Below are 17,206 nucleotides of genomic sequence, written 5' to 3'. Positions count from 1 at the left end.
AAAGGGTTTTGTGTGTGTGTGTGTGTGTGTGTGTGTGTGTGTGTGTGTGTGTGTGTGTGTGTGTGTGTTTTCCTTTTGTGATCCCAGCTACTTCTAGATTGACTCTGCCAGGAAATCAGTTTCTTCTCGTGACTCATTCATGTTTCAGGTTGAATTTTTATGACTAATAGGCAGGTAGCCTGTGATGTGATTAATTAAAGTGAGGTCAGATAGATTTCATACTCCATTAATTTGTAAAGGTTTCTCGTATGACTTTAGTTTACTTTGTTTTTTCCAGAATAAGATGGTAGAATTGTAGGTAGAGATTAGATATTAGCGCTAAAGATTTTACTCAGTATATAGGATTATAGACCACAAAAAATATTGATATTATCTAGGAAATTAAGATACAAATCCATTAGGAAAAATTAATCTCTTTTAATTAAAAAAACATCTCTGTTGGTCATAATTTATAAAAATCTCATTATTCTTTGTTTGAAATACGTAGTATTACAAACTGATATGAGTATATTAGGATAGACTGGTTTTGTCATGTAAAGCCTAAATGCCTGACAGACTGATAAAAATTGGTGGCAAATAAGGTCAGTGATGGCTTGACATGGGAAAGGCAGTTGAGTTAAAGTGAATTAACTTTATTTTACTCAATACCCACAATTCAGTCCAAACCCAGTCTTTAGGTGCCTTCGGGCCTGAATTGAATTGGGCAAGAACATATGCCTAGATCAGCACAAATTTATTTTTCTAGTGAAATCTGGGAACCTCTCATATTCATTCATTCAATAAATATTTATTGGGCATGTACCAAGTACCCACTATTGCAGACACTTGTGGTGTATCAATGAACCAAAAAGATCCTTATCCTCTTAGAGCTTACTTTCTGGCTGGTGAGCAATAGACAAATCAATTATGTACTATGTTAGAAAGCAGTAACTGCTATGGATAAAGTAATAGCAGAATAACAAGGAACCAGAGTACTAGGGTGTGGGAAGGGGGTTTGCAGTTTTAAATAGCATGTTCAAGGCAGGCATTGATGAGAAGGCAAACACTTGAAGAAGATGAGGCAGTTAGCCATGTGATATCTGGGGATGAGCATTCCAAGCAGATGGAACAGCTGGAGCAAAGAACGTAAAGTAGGGGTGTGCCTGGTGTGTTTGAGGAGCCTGGGGAAGCGAGGGTGGCTGGAGTAGAATGTAATATGAGAGGAGGCAGGTCATGGGGGAGGGGGATGATCAGATCAATCATTATAAGGAGTTTGGCTTGTGTTTTCAGTGAAGTGGGGAGATGTGGCAGGTTTTAATCAGAAGAGTGACATGATATGATGTAAGTTTTAATAAGACTATTCTGACTGATGTGTTGAGAGTACTGACAGTGAAGCGTGGATAGAAGCAGAAGTAGAAATTCAAAGTCTGAGTCCTACTTGTAGTCAGTCATCAGCCCCATGGTCTATACCAAGGATAACAGTGTTGTCCTGGGAGTCTGGCTGCCAGGGTCTAGATCCTGCTTCTGTTAAACGTTTTTATTTTATTTTATTTTTTATAAATTTATTTATTTATTTTTGGCTGCATTGGGTCTTCTCTGCTGTGCGTGGGCTTTCTCTAGTTGCGTTGAGCGGGGGCTGCTCTTCATTGTGGTGCACGGGCTTCTCATTGTGGTGGCTTCTCTTGTTGCAGAGCATGGGCTCTAGGCGCTTGGGCTTCAGTAGTTGTGGCTCACAGGTTCTAGAGCACAGGCTCAGTAGTTGTGGTGCACGTGCTTAGTTGCTCTGTAGCATGTGGGATCTTCCCAGACCAGGGCTTGAACCCATGTCCCCTGCATTGGCAGGCGGATTCTTAACCACTGCACCACCAGGGAAGCCCTTCCTATTTTATTTTAGTAAGTGACTTAACCTCTGTATCTGTATTTTCTGTTTGTAAAATGAGAGTAATAATGATAATACCTTATACTTAAACTGATACAGGTAACGCTTTGAACAGTGCCTACTAGTGTAAACCTGCAACAAATGTTGGTGTTACCGGTGTTAGTATTATTTATCACCCTGAATTTGTCATTTGCCAAGTCTTGTTGATTCTGTTGCCAGAGTGTTTAACACTGGTCCCTTCCTTTCCATACGTATCTTCAGAATTCCAGTTCAAACCCAGCGAAGCTCCTGCTGAACTATTACAGCCACTACTTCCTTTCTTTCTGTCCCAGTCAATCTTGCACAGTCTTGCTGCTAGATTGTCACATTACTTCCATTCTCTAAAACCTTCATTCCTTTCCTCTTGCTTTCTAAATTATGTGCACGCTTAGTCGAGGCTCTCCTTCATGTAGTTCCGGCTTGTCTTTCTCTAACACAGGTACACAGTACTGCCTGCCTTTGACTCAAACTTGGAGGATCCTCTGCTGATTTTCTCTGCCATTTGAAATTCTTTTAATTTCACCTCAAGTACCACCAACTACACTTTCTACTTCACTTCTCACAGTAATATTCCCCACCTGGTACTCCGGTCATGTGAGTATTTCTCTAATCCTTGTATTTAGACTTGGAACATCAGATGCAAGGAATTATAATGGCTTCATACCTGTGTTCTGCTGTCACTCATACCATGTGCTAGATGTTTTAATAAATATTTATCAAACTAATTTTCATTCAGTTGTCCTTATTTTCCTCTAGGAATGATCAACCACATCAAGCAACCGATCTTGAAACTGAGGAAGATGTTATTCCAGATTCACCAATAACAACCTTTTCATTTTCTGGCACTAACCGACTACGAAGGAAGGAGAACCTCCACGTCCGATACGTAGAACAAACACATACTAAACTGGAGCACTCTGGGTGTGCACAGGGTAAGGATTGGAGTTGTAGTTTAGTTACCTGGTTCTGTTAAAAAAAAAGTATTCATCTATTGTTAGGAAGATAGTCATTTTTCAGGTAACTTACGTTACAACTGTAAGTTTAACTTCCATTAGTGAAGTGAATTGGAAGGCATCTACTGCCCGTATTATGTATATGTATAGACGTGTGTTGCTCATCTGAATATGTAAACACTCAGCATTTTACAAAGGTAGTGAATAGTTTTCTTTTTATTTAAAAACTATTCCTGTGTGTATATATCTGAGTAGGATACATGGGAAGAGGAGATATCCTAACATTAAGTTCCACCTACGGTGTGCTGGTTATTTTGCTGATTTGAATATATTATTACTGTGTTTTAATCCTCATGACAGGTTTGAGGTAGCTACTAGCACCTTCGTTTTATAGATGAGGAAAGATTTGCTCTTTAGAGGGGTTAAGTAACCTGTCAAGTAAGTAGATGAGTCAAAATTCAAATATAGATCTTCCTGGCTCTAAACTATTGTAGTTTCCAAGTCTTATCCACAGCTACTCCCACCAATGCTTTAACTAGCTATTTTTATTTTTTATAATATGTAGCACTTGGTGGTAAATCAAGAAATGGCTTTATAATGTATCTACTTCGTGGCTTGTCAGTGGCATATTTCTAATTCCAAGCCAGTTGACCATTTCTGCAAAATGCCTTGGAAATACCTTTCCATGTAGTCCTGAGATTCATCCTGTGACGTGATACAGTGCTTATTCCTTTTAACATTAATCTAAAAGTAAATATTTTTAAAACTTTCATCTTAACCTAAACTGTTTGTAACAAGGGAAGCACTCGAGGGAAAGGAGTATACACAGTCTTAGAGATATTTTTCTAATGCAAATAAATTGTTGACAGTAGCTATGCCTTTTAAAGAAACAGTAGATCTTAATCTTTGATACTGGAAAATTGACGGTTTTCCCCCATTTTATATGAGCTTGCATCACCATCTAGTGGAAAACAAAAGAATTGTTAAAAATCTTACACGTAATTAGGAGCTAAATTAAAATGTAAGATCATGGATTTAGAATGAACATTTGTGCGCCTTTTTGTCTGGTATCAGATAGAACATGAATCACTACAGATAAGCATCGGCATAATTTAGATCATGTTTAAATCCATCTGAAAGAATATCCAGAAAAGCAAATCACAATTTTCTTTTTTAGGAAAAGTCGTCTTTTGTATCTAGTAAAATGCTCTTGGTTTATTTCTTCATTGTATGAGAATAACCTGTAACTATTTAAAACTTTGTCAATTTTAATCTTGTTCTGATCATTTTTACTTGGAATATGAAATTCTGCTTTTAATTTTTAATTTGCTTTTTTGAGCCGTGCAAATTATGTTAAAACTAATTTAATGACTAGTTACTCCTTTTCTCTTTCTAACCATCCATGCTTATTTATTTTTACATGTATACTGCTTTTTAATGATAATTTCTAGTTATAATTAGTAAAAGTCTATTTCCCTTTACTTTGTCCTTCTTTTGGTTTTCTTTGAATTAAACCCTTAAATAGTGGAATGATTTCTGATAAAGCATGTTTCAGCTTTCCTTCCAGAAAATGAAAACTCTAAAACAAAGATTGAAAAAGCTGTATGATGCAATATTCATTTCAAATGAACCTACTGATTTGCAATGATACACAAGGAAAAGATACATTAAAATATTACAACTCTAGAAGGCTTAGGTCAGAAGAATTTATCTGTTCCAGTCCTCTCTACCAACTTTGTTTCTCAGTGAAACTAAAGGAATAACCTTTTTAGAATATTAAAGTTACGTGAATAAAATGCACTTCTAGTGCATTTAAAGATAGATTTGTATTGGCTTATCATTTTTCATGATTGTTTATATGTAATCTCTCTTCTTTTTTCCCTTAGAATTGAGGAAAATACCAAAGTCTTCAACTCATCCACCACATAAACATAATGAACGTGAAATTCTAGTGGCTGACACTTGTGATCAGAGTCAAGCTTCAGTGGCTAGTAAGCAAGATACTGAGATTACTTTATAAGTTTAAAATTGGTGGACAAGAGTGACCGTCTGAATTAGACAACATTTTAAAGTATTTTCCGTATAATTTTGTTTGTATTATTTGTTGTTTAGTAGTCCTTTTCATATTGGAAAATAACGTTATCCTGTTATTAATTCATATTAATATTCCTATCCACATTAATTACAATTGCTAGTAATTTTAAGTAAATAAGGCTTTACTGTGGTTTACTCATTCATTCAATAAATATTTGGATGCCTAATGTATACCGGGCACTAAACAAAACAAAATCTTTAACCTCATAGAGCTTACAATCTAGTTGGGGAAGAGAGAAAATAAATATATGTTAGATGGATCAGGGGCTCTGAAGAAAAATAAAGCAGGGTAAGAAGAGATATTAGAAAGCCTCACTTTAAAAGCAACATTTGAGCAGAGACTGAGGGAAGCAAGTGAGTCGTGTTGATTTCTGGGGCAAGGGCATTCCAGGTGGAGAAGTCAGTAAGCACAAAGGCCTTGAGGTGGGGGTGTTCTTTGGTTTGACTGAGGAACATTAAGGAGCCCTGTGTGGCTGGGGCAGAGTGAGGGAAAGGGAGATTGGTTTGGGCAACTCTGTTCTTTAGAGTTGCTATTTGCTAAGAGGAGAGAGACTGGGAGCAGGAGGTTTGCAGGGTGGCTGAGGGTAGGGGTTTGGTTTTGAGAATATTTTGTTTTCAGATGCCGGGTAGACATTCAGGTAAAGATTTTGGATGGGTAGGTGGGTGTGAATGTAGAGAAGTCTAACATAGAGATACAAATGGAAGTTGTTAGCATGTAGGTGGTGTCTGAAGCCATGAGACTGGATGAGATAGCCAAGCAAGTGAGTGAAGATGGGAAAGAGAAGAAGTTCCAGTACTTAGCCCTGAGGCACTCCATTATGTAAAGGAGTGATTCTCGGCTATTTTTTATTATCACTCCCACGTGGCCTTTTTAGACACCCCACCGCCCCCCTGCATCACTTCCCCCATGAGATTTTAATACTGCAGATATACTGTATTGAGTGTATGTGTATCTGTGTCTCATACATAAAAATATTTTTTTGCCCCCCCAAGAACCATTTTCACTTCCTCGGAGGCAATATCGCAGCTGTTGGGATGATGATATAGAGATTGTGAAAATGAGGAACAACCAAGTAGCCAGAGAAGGAGCTGCCAGTGAGATAAGAGAACCAAGATAAAGTGGCGTCCTTTAAACCAAAAGAGAAAGGACGGAGTGGTCACTGTGGAGAACAGTGCTGATAGGTCGCAGAAGATGAAGACTGAGTATTGACCGTTGGATGTGGTCCCCTGGGGATCACTGAGTGTTTAACTCTTAATGAGAGTTGTTAAAGTGTAGAGGTGATCAACTAGACTATCATGTTCAAGAGAACCGGAAGGAGCACTTGTGAACAAGTCCTTCTGGGCCTTTTTGTGGTGAAGGGGGAAGGGAGAACGGACAGTGGCTAAAGAGAAACATGGGTCCAGGGAGGATTTTAAAAGATGGTCTATTATAGCATATTCAGCATATCTTTATGCTGATGGAATGATCTTGTAAAGAGAGAAATGAGTAATTCTGGAGAAAGAGGGAACAATTGCTAGATCCTTGAAAAAGTGAGAGGAGATGAAATGCAGAGCAAAACTGGGAGGACTGGCCATGGTTAATCACTTACTCATTTTATATTAGTAAAATTAGTAAAATCAGAGCCTATACTCTGAAAGCTACAAATTTTTTATATTAGTGTATGTATGTTTGTGTGCATGTGTGTAGACAGACTGTCAGGCAAAGGCTGCAGGGGGTGTTAGACTGTGTCAGAACCTTGCTTCTCAGTACTCGGGAGCCCATTTTCTTCTGCTGCTGCCAGAACTTTACTCCATCAGTTGTTCTCTTATCCTGTATCTCCAGTTTCTCTGCAGGTTCTTTCTTTTCAACATAAAGATACATGTTATCTTTTGTCTTTTAAAATAACCCCTTCTTAATTGTCTCCACTCTCAGCTAGAGCTTCTCTTCAAAACTGAAAAAGCAGTCTGTGCTCAATTTCTCCTTTCTGTCAACTCCCATTCACTCCAGGAAGAAAAAGGGGTGCAGGGGAAGGGAGGAAGGAGGGCGGAAAAGAGGGAGAGGAAGGGGGAGAAAAGGGGACACATCCTCACACTCTCTTCTCTCACTCATTACATTGGAACTGCTTGGCAGTAGTCATCAGAGACCTCCTGGTTGTTAAATCTAGTGAATGCTTACCAGTCTTTATCTTACCTGACCATTCTATGACACTTGACATTGCACACACTTTTTCTTGAAGTGGTGCCACTCTCCTGATTCTCTTACTTATTGTTCATTTTTCACCTTCCATTACTGGCTATTCTTTCTCCATCTGTCTTTTAAATGTCACTGTCCCCAGTATATATGATCCTTGGCCTAGTCTTCTCTCATTTTCTTTTCTGGAGGAATCTTCACTTAGAGTTAGTATTCTGCTACCATCTATATGATAATAAATTCCAAATCTATCTCTTTCCAAGACTTTTCTCTTGAATTCCAAACTGATGTATCTGCCTGCTATTGAACATCTATACCTGGATATCCTTCCACTTCAGCATGTCCAAAGTGAGACTTTCTTGTCAAACCTGCTTATCCTTTTATTTACAATCTCAGTGAATGACAGTTTACATACCTCTTTGAGTTACCTAAATCAGAAAACTTCAAATCATCTTAGATTCCTACTTCTTCAACTCTCACATGTAAACAGTCTCCAAGTCGTATTGATTGCACCTCCTACACATCTGTCATGCACATTCTTCTGCACCCACATGATACTAGCTTGGGCATACTAGCATCTCTCATGAGACTCTTTTAGTAATCTAATTAGTCCCGTTGCCTATTAGTGAGCGCTTCTTGTTCTGTCAGCCTGTCTGAATCACCTTTTTAGCCCAAATATTGCATCTGTCCTCCATTAAAAAACCCTTGACTATCTCTTCATTGTCTACAGGTTAAATTTTAAATTCTTTAGCATAATCTGATCCCTTATCAACCTGTCTGCGCTCATGTCCTAACTACCATTTTAGCTTTTGCACTTTGATTTCCAGCAGTTGAACCACATGTAGTTGCCTGAACATGCAGTTTTGTTTCACATATCACACCTTCCACATACCTAGAATCCTCTCTGCCCCCAGGCCAGTTTAATTCCTTTTTCTCTCAAGGGTCAGCTTAGTCAACACTTGGTGAGCTTTCCTTGTTTTCTCAAGGCAGATTTAGGAGTCCTTGCTCTGTGTTTAAATGACCCCTTTTATGTACCTTTAATGTTTATCACATTTTATTGCAATTTTCTTTATACCTTTCAACTATAGCAGCCCATAAGCTCCTCGAGGACAACAGCCTTTTCTCTTCGTAGCACAATGCCTGAAACCTAGTATGTGCTACGTAAATACTTGTTGACTTATTGAAACTCTGTATACATAAAACTTTATAAAATATTTGAACACAGGTGAATTCTGTATAAATATGTTGTGTTAGCTTAAAACTTGAAAATTATGCAATGCTGAAAATCTCTCTGCACTGTGAGAGTTTTCATGAAGTGAAACTCTCATGAAAGTGTTTTCATGAAAGGTTACTATATAAATACGGTTTGATATTCATGCTGTGTCTTGTATCACAAGAACTCCATTTATTTATATGTTTTTTTTCCAGTGGAAATAAGAAAAATAATCTACCTGTTAACATTCAATTCATTTAGGAAAAATAGAAAACTAGCTGAAAAAGTTTGGCAAGTGTAAGTGCTAGATACCTGCAACTTACTGCAATTTATAGTAGATATTTTGGACTTCACGTAGAATTTTAAAAATTGTTCAGTGCCATTTTGTAAAGTGGTCCTTTGAGCTTTTTCTTTCCTTTTACGTATTTTTTCATACGTCTAGTTTCTACAATTGTATAATTTGTTTTTTTTTTAAACTTAGATACACATGGAAAAAGCAGTTATCCTCCTGATAATTTAGCTACAGTTGTTGGTGAAACACTTGGACTTAGTGTTCAAGATGAGTCTGTAAGTAATTGTTTATTTTGGTGATAATATGAGTTAATTAGTGTCTTTTGAGGTCAGTTTTTCGAGAATTGAGCAAGAGAAAAATTATTTTATCCAAAGATTATTGGATAAAGGCCTAGAACAAAAATTGATGAGACTAGAAAAGCCCATTTATATTATTCACCCCAAGCAGTCGCAGAAATCTAGAATCTTTAGAATTCTTGGGAGATATAGGTTGTGGGTTGAATCAAAATTTATATGACATAGAGGATTTAGCAACCGTCTTCCCTCTCCCCCTCTCCTCCCTACCCTATTCCAACTAAGAGAAGACTTTAAGAGAAGTCTTAAACCTTTAGGTTGATTTCAGAATTTATTGGATCTTTTCAACATCCTTTAAACCAGGCTTTGATTTGGAAGATAGTCTGAATTCTTGGGTCTACTATAGATCCTTTAATTCATCTTTGTCCTTATAAATGCCAGTCCAATTAGACCAGATCTTTAGGAATTGAGTCAGAAATTGACCCCATGATTTTCTTTTCGTTGTTTTAGCTCTTCCTTCCATCAGACACATTTACCTTTTTTCTTAATTGATCCCTAAAAAATGGAAACCTTGAATTCTTCAATCTTAGGGAAGTTTCATTTTGGTACAGCTTTAAAACTATTCTTTTGCTTTAGTCAGTAAATGTATATATTGAATATACATTTAATGTATGTAAATGTATATTCAAACCATTGAATTGGTTTTTCACTGCATTTGAATTTTTTTTTTTTTTGGTCCTTTCTAGTTTTAAATCTCTCTTCAAGTGATAGTGGGTAGTTTTTACCCTTTGAACTTTAAATGTTTTAATGGTTTTTAATTCCGTCCTGCCCATAAACCTGGCAAGTCAGTAGTTTAGACACCAAATCTAGTAACGGAACTGATCTCTAAAGACCTGCTGCTCAAAGTGTGATCCACAGGCCGACAGCATTTGCATCCTTGGAAATTTGTTAGAGATAGAAAATCTCAAACCTAACCCCAGACCTACTGAAAGAGAACTTATATTTTCACAAGATCCTCAGTTGATTTGTATGCATGTTAAAGTTCGGGAAGCACGGCTCTCTAAAGCATCCTTCTAAATTTGTCTCCTATAAGTATGATCAGTCATCTCTCTTCCCTTCCTCTAATCTAACTAATCTTGTTTTTTGGAATTGGCAACCACCAGTCTGCTTTCTGTCCTTATGAATTTACCTATTCTGAATAATTCATATATAAATGGGATCATATATGTGGCTTTTGAGCCTGGCGTCTTTCACTTAGCCTCATCCACATCATAACGTGTATCAGTATTTCATTCCTTTTTAAGAATAAATAATCTTGGGACTACCCTGGCAGTCCAGTGGTTAAGACACCACGCTTCCACTGCGGGGGGCACGGGTTTGATCCCTGGTCAGGGAACTAAGATCCCACATGCTGTGTGGCACGGCCAAAAAAACAAAGAGAGAATTAATAATCTTCCATTGTATTTATGTACTTTATATTTTATTATTGAAGGAATCTCGAGGTCCTATGAGCCCTGTTGGTGATGAGCTCTACCGCTGTCTGGAAGGAGATCACAAAAAACCTTTTGAGGAATCTAGAAGAAATAGTGAAGATAGTTTAAGGTAATTTGGGGCACTTTGGTAAAAACTTACAAACTGTCGATGAAGTTCCATTACAGTGAGTTCCATATATTTAAACTGTTTCTTTCCCTCAAGTTTGTTATTCTGGTTGTATTAATTTTTACTTAAAAAAATATTTTCCCCAGTTTATGACCAATTGAGGGCTTTTTGTGTTAATGTACAGAGATGGATATTACTTTTAGATTCTTTCTGTACTTCTATCAAGGAGTACTTAAGAGGTCCCAGCCTTATCTCCTTTAAAGATCCAATCATCCCTTCTGGGTTTGTATTTTCAAAAACTGGACATTTTATGAAATCCATTATTAGTTCAGATGAGCTTCTAAGATTGAGATACATCTTGTTTTTACTAATTTCAGAACATCCCTTAACTAACAGTACCTATATTTATGTGGTACTTTGCTTTTTAAAAGAGCTTTCAGTATTAGATACATATATCACATTTAATTTGTCATCATAGTAACTCATTAAAGTAGGTTTTATTACCCCCATTTTTTACAGTCAACAAAAATGCAGCTTCACAAAGGTTAAATGTCTTTTTAAGACCACACAGCTATTAAGTATGAGAGTCAGAGCTCTTAGCCATTCCACGTCTTCAAACTTAACCCTAATACTCTTTCTACTGCCACAGCTGTCTCCTCTGCTACAGGCAGTCTGGGTCTTGAGTTATGTTCAATTCTGTAGTATAAGAATTTTGTTTCTTGGAGTTACTCATGATAAGATTTCGTAACAGCAAAAGAATTTGGGTCCCCAGTGGGATTTACTAAAATATGATTTTATTATATAGTGAATTTATTTAAGTTACTTAGGAAAAATATTTATAGATAGGAATATCATTGTATTCAGATAGGTTTGCTGTATCATTTCCCTCTGCTTTTTGTCAGCCAAATAAAGAGAAGCCAGCAACTATATTGTATCTTAAATTTTGGTTAATGGTCTGCGTCTGAGATGTGGATAAGACCTTGCTATTAATAATTGTATATTAGCAAAAGTTTTCTCATTATGCTTGTCTTTTAATTTTTACCTTAATTCTTTAATAGGAAAAAAGCTTTACCACTCTTTATTTTTTTAGATTTTCAGATTCTAATTCAAAGCCTCCTCCTCAAGAAGAATTGACTACTCGGGTATCATCTCCTGTATTTGGAGCTACCTCTAACGTGAAAAGTAGTTTAGGTTTGAATACAAGTTTGTCCCCTTCTCTTTTAGAGACTGGGAAAAAAAACCATCTGAAAACAATGCCTTTCAGCAACACTTCTAATTCTAGATCAGAGAAACCTAGATTAAAATCTGAAGATGGTGCCCTTTTCACACACCATAATATTGGGGCTGAAGTGAAGAAGATCACTAACCAGTCATCTTCTAATAAGCAGATGCTTATAAATAAAAATACAAGTGAGCAGGATAGTATTGATCACATTAAAGATACTGTTACTGATAAAGATAAACATGTGGTAGCCCTGAAATCACTGGGAGGCCGAACCAAAAGGAAGAAAATCGAGGAAGAAAGTGAAGATGAAGTAAGCTGCCCCCAAGCCTCCTTTGATAAAGAAAATGCTTTTCCTTTTCCACCGGATAGTCATTCTTACATGAATGGAGACTATGTGATGGATAAACCTCTGGATCTGTCTGATCGATTTTCAGCTATTCAGCGTCAAGAGAAGAGCCAAGGAAGTGAGAACTCTAAAATCGGATTTAGGCAAGTGACTCTCTATGAGGTTTTGAAGCCTGTTCCAAAGGGCTCTTCCTCAAGCCGTAAGGCCTTGAGTGGGAGCTGTGGGTTAATCAGAGATTCCCCAGAAGAGCCCAGCAGCTTACAGGAGTCCCTCCTCCAGTCCTTGAATAAATCTCCAGATAATAAAACACTGTTACAAATAAAGGAAGAAAATTCTATCTTTAAAATTCCTCTACATCCACGTGAAAGTTTGGAGACAGAGAATCTTTTTGATGACATGAAGGTTTGTGTTAAATGTTCAAGGATTTTGATTAAAATGGTTGTTGTGATTTCTCCTAGATGCTAATAATTCTTTCTATTTTAGGGTGCTGGTTCTCATGAGCCTATAAAAATAAAAACCAGGTCAGTCCATGGAGCATGTGAACTTGCATCAGTTCTTCAGTTAAATCCATGTAGAATTGCTAAAACAAAGTCTCTACAAACCAACCAAGGTATGTACACTATAAATAGCATTTCTACTCTTTTTTAATGACTTTAAATTGAGTATTGTAATATATTATGTACATTCTTTGGATAGACTGAATTATTTTCAGAAAAAATATCTTATCCCTGTGTGTTTCTGTGTTTATAGCACAATTCTTATTGGTTTCACTTTACATGTGATTTTCCTGCTTTTTGAAAAAATAAATTGACATCTTTAATACCTACTTTCTATAGGTGATTTTATAGATTTACCTGTTCTATGTAGTTGTTTCTTACTTTCTTTACAAAAAGAAAGCTTTAAAAAATTTAAACTATACAGATTTTAAAAATATAAAAAGTAGAAATTTATCGTCCAAACCTTGTTCCTCACCCATAGATAGCCTGTCCTTTTCTTTGCATTTACATGTATATCTGTAAACATTTGCATATGCTAACTCTGTGTTTAACCTTTTGAGGAACTATCTAACTTTCTTCCAAAGGAGCTACAACATTTTACATTCCCACCAGCAGCATGAGGGTTCCAATTTCTTCACATTTTGAGGGTTCCAGTTTCTCCACATTCTCACCAACACTTGTTAACTGTCTGTCTTTTTGATTCTAGCCATCCTGTGGGTGTGAAGTTATATCTCAGTTGTGGTTTTGATTTGCCTTTCCCTGATGGCTAATGATGTTGCACATCTTTTCATGTACTTATTGGCCAGTTGTATATCTTCTTTGAAGGACTGTCTCTTCATGTCCTTTGCTTATTCTTAATTGAAGTAATTGTCTTATTATTGAGTTGTGACAGTTCTTTATATATCCTAGGTACAAGTCCTTTATCAGACATATGATTTGCAAAACTTTTTTCATTCTGTGGGTCCCATAATGTTTTAAAGTGATGAGAATTTTAAAACTTTGTTTTTATTTGTGCATTTTTTTCTCCTTATCTAAGATGTATCCTTTGAAAACATCCAGTGGAGTATAGATCCAGGAGCAGACCTGTCTCAGTATAAAATGGATATTACTGTAGTAGATACAAAGGTAAGTTAGAAAATAGAACCAAAGCCCATTGTGGTTATTCTAGTGTATTGTTAGTCACCCTGCTGTCCTGACTCACTCTGTGACCTTGAGGGAATCACATACCTCTTACAGCCTTCATGTATTTGTTCAGAAAACTATGAAATAATAACACTTATTATGCCAACATTATAGTATTTTTGAAAGTGTAATAATAATACTTTCTGACTTTAGAGAACTTTGCTGAAAAATATAGTTTTAAAATAATGTAAAATGCTAATTACATATTTTAAGTAGTTTTATTTTTTTATCAAAAGATTAACTTAAAATAATCTACCTTCAAGAAAAAAATTTCATTTTTCCCAGTTGGCTAATTTTTTTAAATACTGTGTATTTTTTCATTAAAATTCATAGCAGAAATAAATTTTTTGGTTTGTATTTAGGTTCTTCATAGTTTGAGAAGTTCTCTTTCACTTGGTAGCATATTAATAAAGTATGTAACATTTGCTAGAGTAATAATAAATATCCATTAAGAAATCAAATTTGACTTGTGAACTTTTGTTCTTAGTGTACATTGATGTTCATTTCTGTGAAGCAGATTAGGGAAGAAAGGAAGCTCCAGGGATCGTGGTAACGCATAGTTCTCTCATGCTTGGCAGCAGTCCTTTTCCTAGGCTTGAGAGACGATGCTTGTATATCAAAGCTAAAAATGGTTTATAGGCATTTAAACCTAAATGTATCTATATTCCTAAAGGGTAAAGGTAAATATTACTTAATGCTACTGAAATGTAAGTGTACACTTAAAAATGATTAAAATGGTAACATTTATGTTATGTATATTTTACCCCACCCCCCAAAAAAAGTAAATATTAGGACGTAAAGGAATGATTGTTAAAATTTTGAATTTTTAAATATTTATTCAGGATGGCAGTCAGTCAAGATTAGCAGGAGGAGAGACAGTGGACATGGACTGTACATTGGTTAGTGAAACTATGCTTTTAAAAATGAAGAATCAAGAGCAGAAGGGAGAAAAAAGTCCAAGTAAGATTTGGTTTTTTTTTAATTTTAATACAAATGTGGAGGGAAGTTTATAGACATACCATTGCACTGATGAGTATAAGTGACCTCTTCACCATAAACTAGTTTTTTTCCCCCCCTGTTCTCATAATACTAGATTTCTCTTTAGTAAAGCTTAGTGTCAATATTTCAGGAAAAAAATCTTTAGTAAAAATAATTTTTATTTCCAAAAGAATTCAAGTTGTTTCCAGGGGTCAGCAAACTACAGCCAGCTACCAGTTTTGTAAGTAAAGTTTTACTGGAACGCAGCCTCACTCGTTTATTTATTGCCTATGGCTGCTTGTTGAACACAGCAGCAGAGCTGAGTAGTTTCTGCAGAGACCTTATGGCCCCACAGGCCTAAAATATTTACTGTCTGGCCCTTTAAGAAAAAGTTTCCTGATCCCTGGTTTAGACAATTTTTTTAATAAAGGGTGTAAAGGGAATCTTGAGAGTCCTGTTTTAGAAATACTATTTTCCAAAGCAATTTGATAAGGGAAAAATGGGAGGATTCCACTGAGAAGTATTAGTATAGATTTGCAAATTAGCAGTAAACTAAGAATGATAGTGTATATGATGAGTGAGTGACTCTGCCATATTCTACTTCTATGGAAAAGGAGATTTGGCAAAACTACAGCCCTTTGTAGTGAGAAACTGTTAATTCTTCATCTAAAGCCTTGATTTTCTGAAAGAGGTGGAACAATGGAAGGATTTCATTTGGCACCACCTTAGCAACATTCCTAACTACAGAGGCATATGACATGAGATCAACTAGACTGGGAATAGTTGTCATTCATCACCCTTATGTGTTAAAGAGTTAGGACCTGCCACATGATGCAGGGCTAAAAGCAGAGGCCTTTTCCAATGATCGTCTCTTAGAATTGAGGACATTCAGACTGTGTGTGCATCTTCTGCTGAATATTCTCTAGTCTACCCACTTAGGGCCCAGTAGTAAAACAGCCAGTCTTATCCTTGCTTCTTAAGAAACACCTTATCTCTTGCTGCCCCAAATGCAGTAAGTGAGAGAAAATTTTAATAGCCTTTGCCTTAATTCTTTGTTCTTGAGTAATAATATCCATACAGTCAAGTACCTGGCTGCCTACGTTGAGAGGACAGTACCTATTAAAAGTAAACCTTAACCAGGTGTCCGCTCCTCTGGTGAGATGGGGCCGGAAGATGCTCTCCTCAGCTCCTTGCCTGGGTGGGCAAGTTAGGCACTATGGCCAGCAGAAATCCTCGTTTGAGGGTCCCACCAAGTTCCCCAGTCAGAGTGCTCCAGCTGAGCAGCTGCCTGGGACTACTGCTCGGGCACTGCAGAAAGCCTTTTTGGAATATGACATGTTATCACTTTGGGACCATTGGCCAGCTGCTCCTGACTTGGCCACATGAAGGCTCAGACTGCCCCAGTCTCTGAACTGAAGAGAACCAACACTATTAGCATATCTCTCACCACCATGAATGCAAGGTATTTCAATGAAGAGTATCAGGAGGACATCTACAAATCCCAGACAGGCATGTGCAAGCTCTGAGGAATGGTGGAATAACCCAATGTATCTGGGTGACCTTTGGAGACAGCTGTGACAGAGCTACAACTGGGCAGTGGCTGACACCCAACTCGTGGCCCACCTTCTCCTGCCATGTGGCTGACAGGGTCTTAGTGCTCTAGCAAGCTGTCAGGCCTGAGCCTCTGAGGTGGAAGAGTCGAGTTCAGGACATTGGTTCACCAGAGACCTCCCGGCCCCACATAATATCAGTTGGCAAGAACCCTCCCAGAGGTCTTCGTCTCAATGCTAAGACACACCTCCACTCAATGGCCAGCAACCTCTAGTGCTGGACACCCCATGCCAAACAACTAGCAAGACAGGAACACAACCCCACCCATTAGCAGAGAGGCTGCCTGAAATCATGCTAAGTTCACAGACCCCTAAAAACACCACTAGACGCGATCCTACCCACCAGAAAGGCAAGATCCAGCCTCATCCACCAGAACACAGGCACCAGTCCCCTTCACCAGGAAGCCTACACAACCCACTGAACCAACCTTACCCACTAGGGGCAGACACCAAAAACAACAGAAACTATGAACCTGCAGCCTGCAAACACCCCCCAAACACAGTAAGTTAAACAAAAAAGAGAAACACACAGCAGATGAAGGAGCAAGGTAAAACCCCGCCCAACCAAACAAATGAAGAGGAAATAGGCAGTCTACCTGAAAAAGGAATTCAGAGTAATGATAGTAAAGATGATCCAAAATCTTGGAAATAGAATGGAGAAAATTACAAGAAATGTGTAACAAGGACCTAGAAGAACTCAAGAGCAAACAAACAATGATGAACAGCACAGTGAATGAAATTAAAAATTCTCTAGAAGGAATCAATAGCAGAATAACTGAGGCAGCAGAACGGATAAGTGACCTGAAAGATTAAATAGTAGAAATAACTACCACAGAGCAGAATAAAGAAAAAAAAGA

General features: G+C 37.2%; 1 protein-coding gene across 4 annotated transcripts in view; it reads left to right on the top strand.

The window, feature by feature from the left end:
* RBBP8 (RB binding protein 8, endonuclease) overlaps nucleotides 1-17,206 on the top strand; it is a 97,980-nt gene that overhangs the window by 61,181 nt on the left and 19,593 nt on the right. For all 4 annotated transcript variants that reach the window (XM_024757912.1, XM_024757913.1, XM_024757911.1 and 1 more), the window contains 8 exons: nucleotides 2,654-2,829; nucleotides 4,737-4,841; nucleotides 8,809-8,894; nucleotides 10,405-10,514; nucleotides 11,602-12,484; nucleotides 12,566-12,692; nucleotides 13,616-13,704; nucleotides 14,604-14,721. In XM_024757912.1, coding sequence (XP_024613680.1) covers nucleotides 2,654-2,829; nucleotides 4,737-4,841; nucleotides 8,809-8,894; nucleotides 10,405-10,514; nucleotides 11,602-12,484; nucleotides 12,566-12,692; nucleotides 13,616-13,704; nucleotides 14,604-14,721 — 1,694 coding nt within the window. The remainder of the gene's footprint in view (nucleotides 1-2,653; nucleotides 2,830-4,736; nucleotides 4,842-8,808; nucleotides 8,895-10,404; nucleotides 10,515-11,601; nucleotides 12,485-12,565; nucleotides 12,693-13,615; nucleotides 13,705-14,603; nucleotides 14,722-17,206) is intronic.

This window comes from Neophocaena asiaeorientalis, unplaced genomic scaffold, assembly GCF_003031525.2.
Source record: "Neophocaena asiaeorientalis asiaeorientalis breed wild unplaced genomic scaffold, Neophocaena_asiaeorientalis_V1.1 scaffold142, whole genome shotgun sequence".
NCBI classification, from domain to species: domain Eukaryota; kingdom Metazoa; phylum Chordata; class Mammalia; order Artiodactyla; family Phocoenidae; genus Neophocaena; species Neophocaena asiaeorientalis.
Note: the sequence above shows the minus strand (reverse complement) of the source record. Positions and strands in the feature narration are given on the sequence as shown.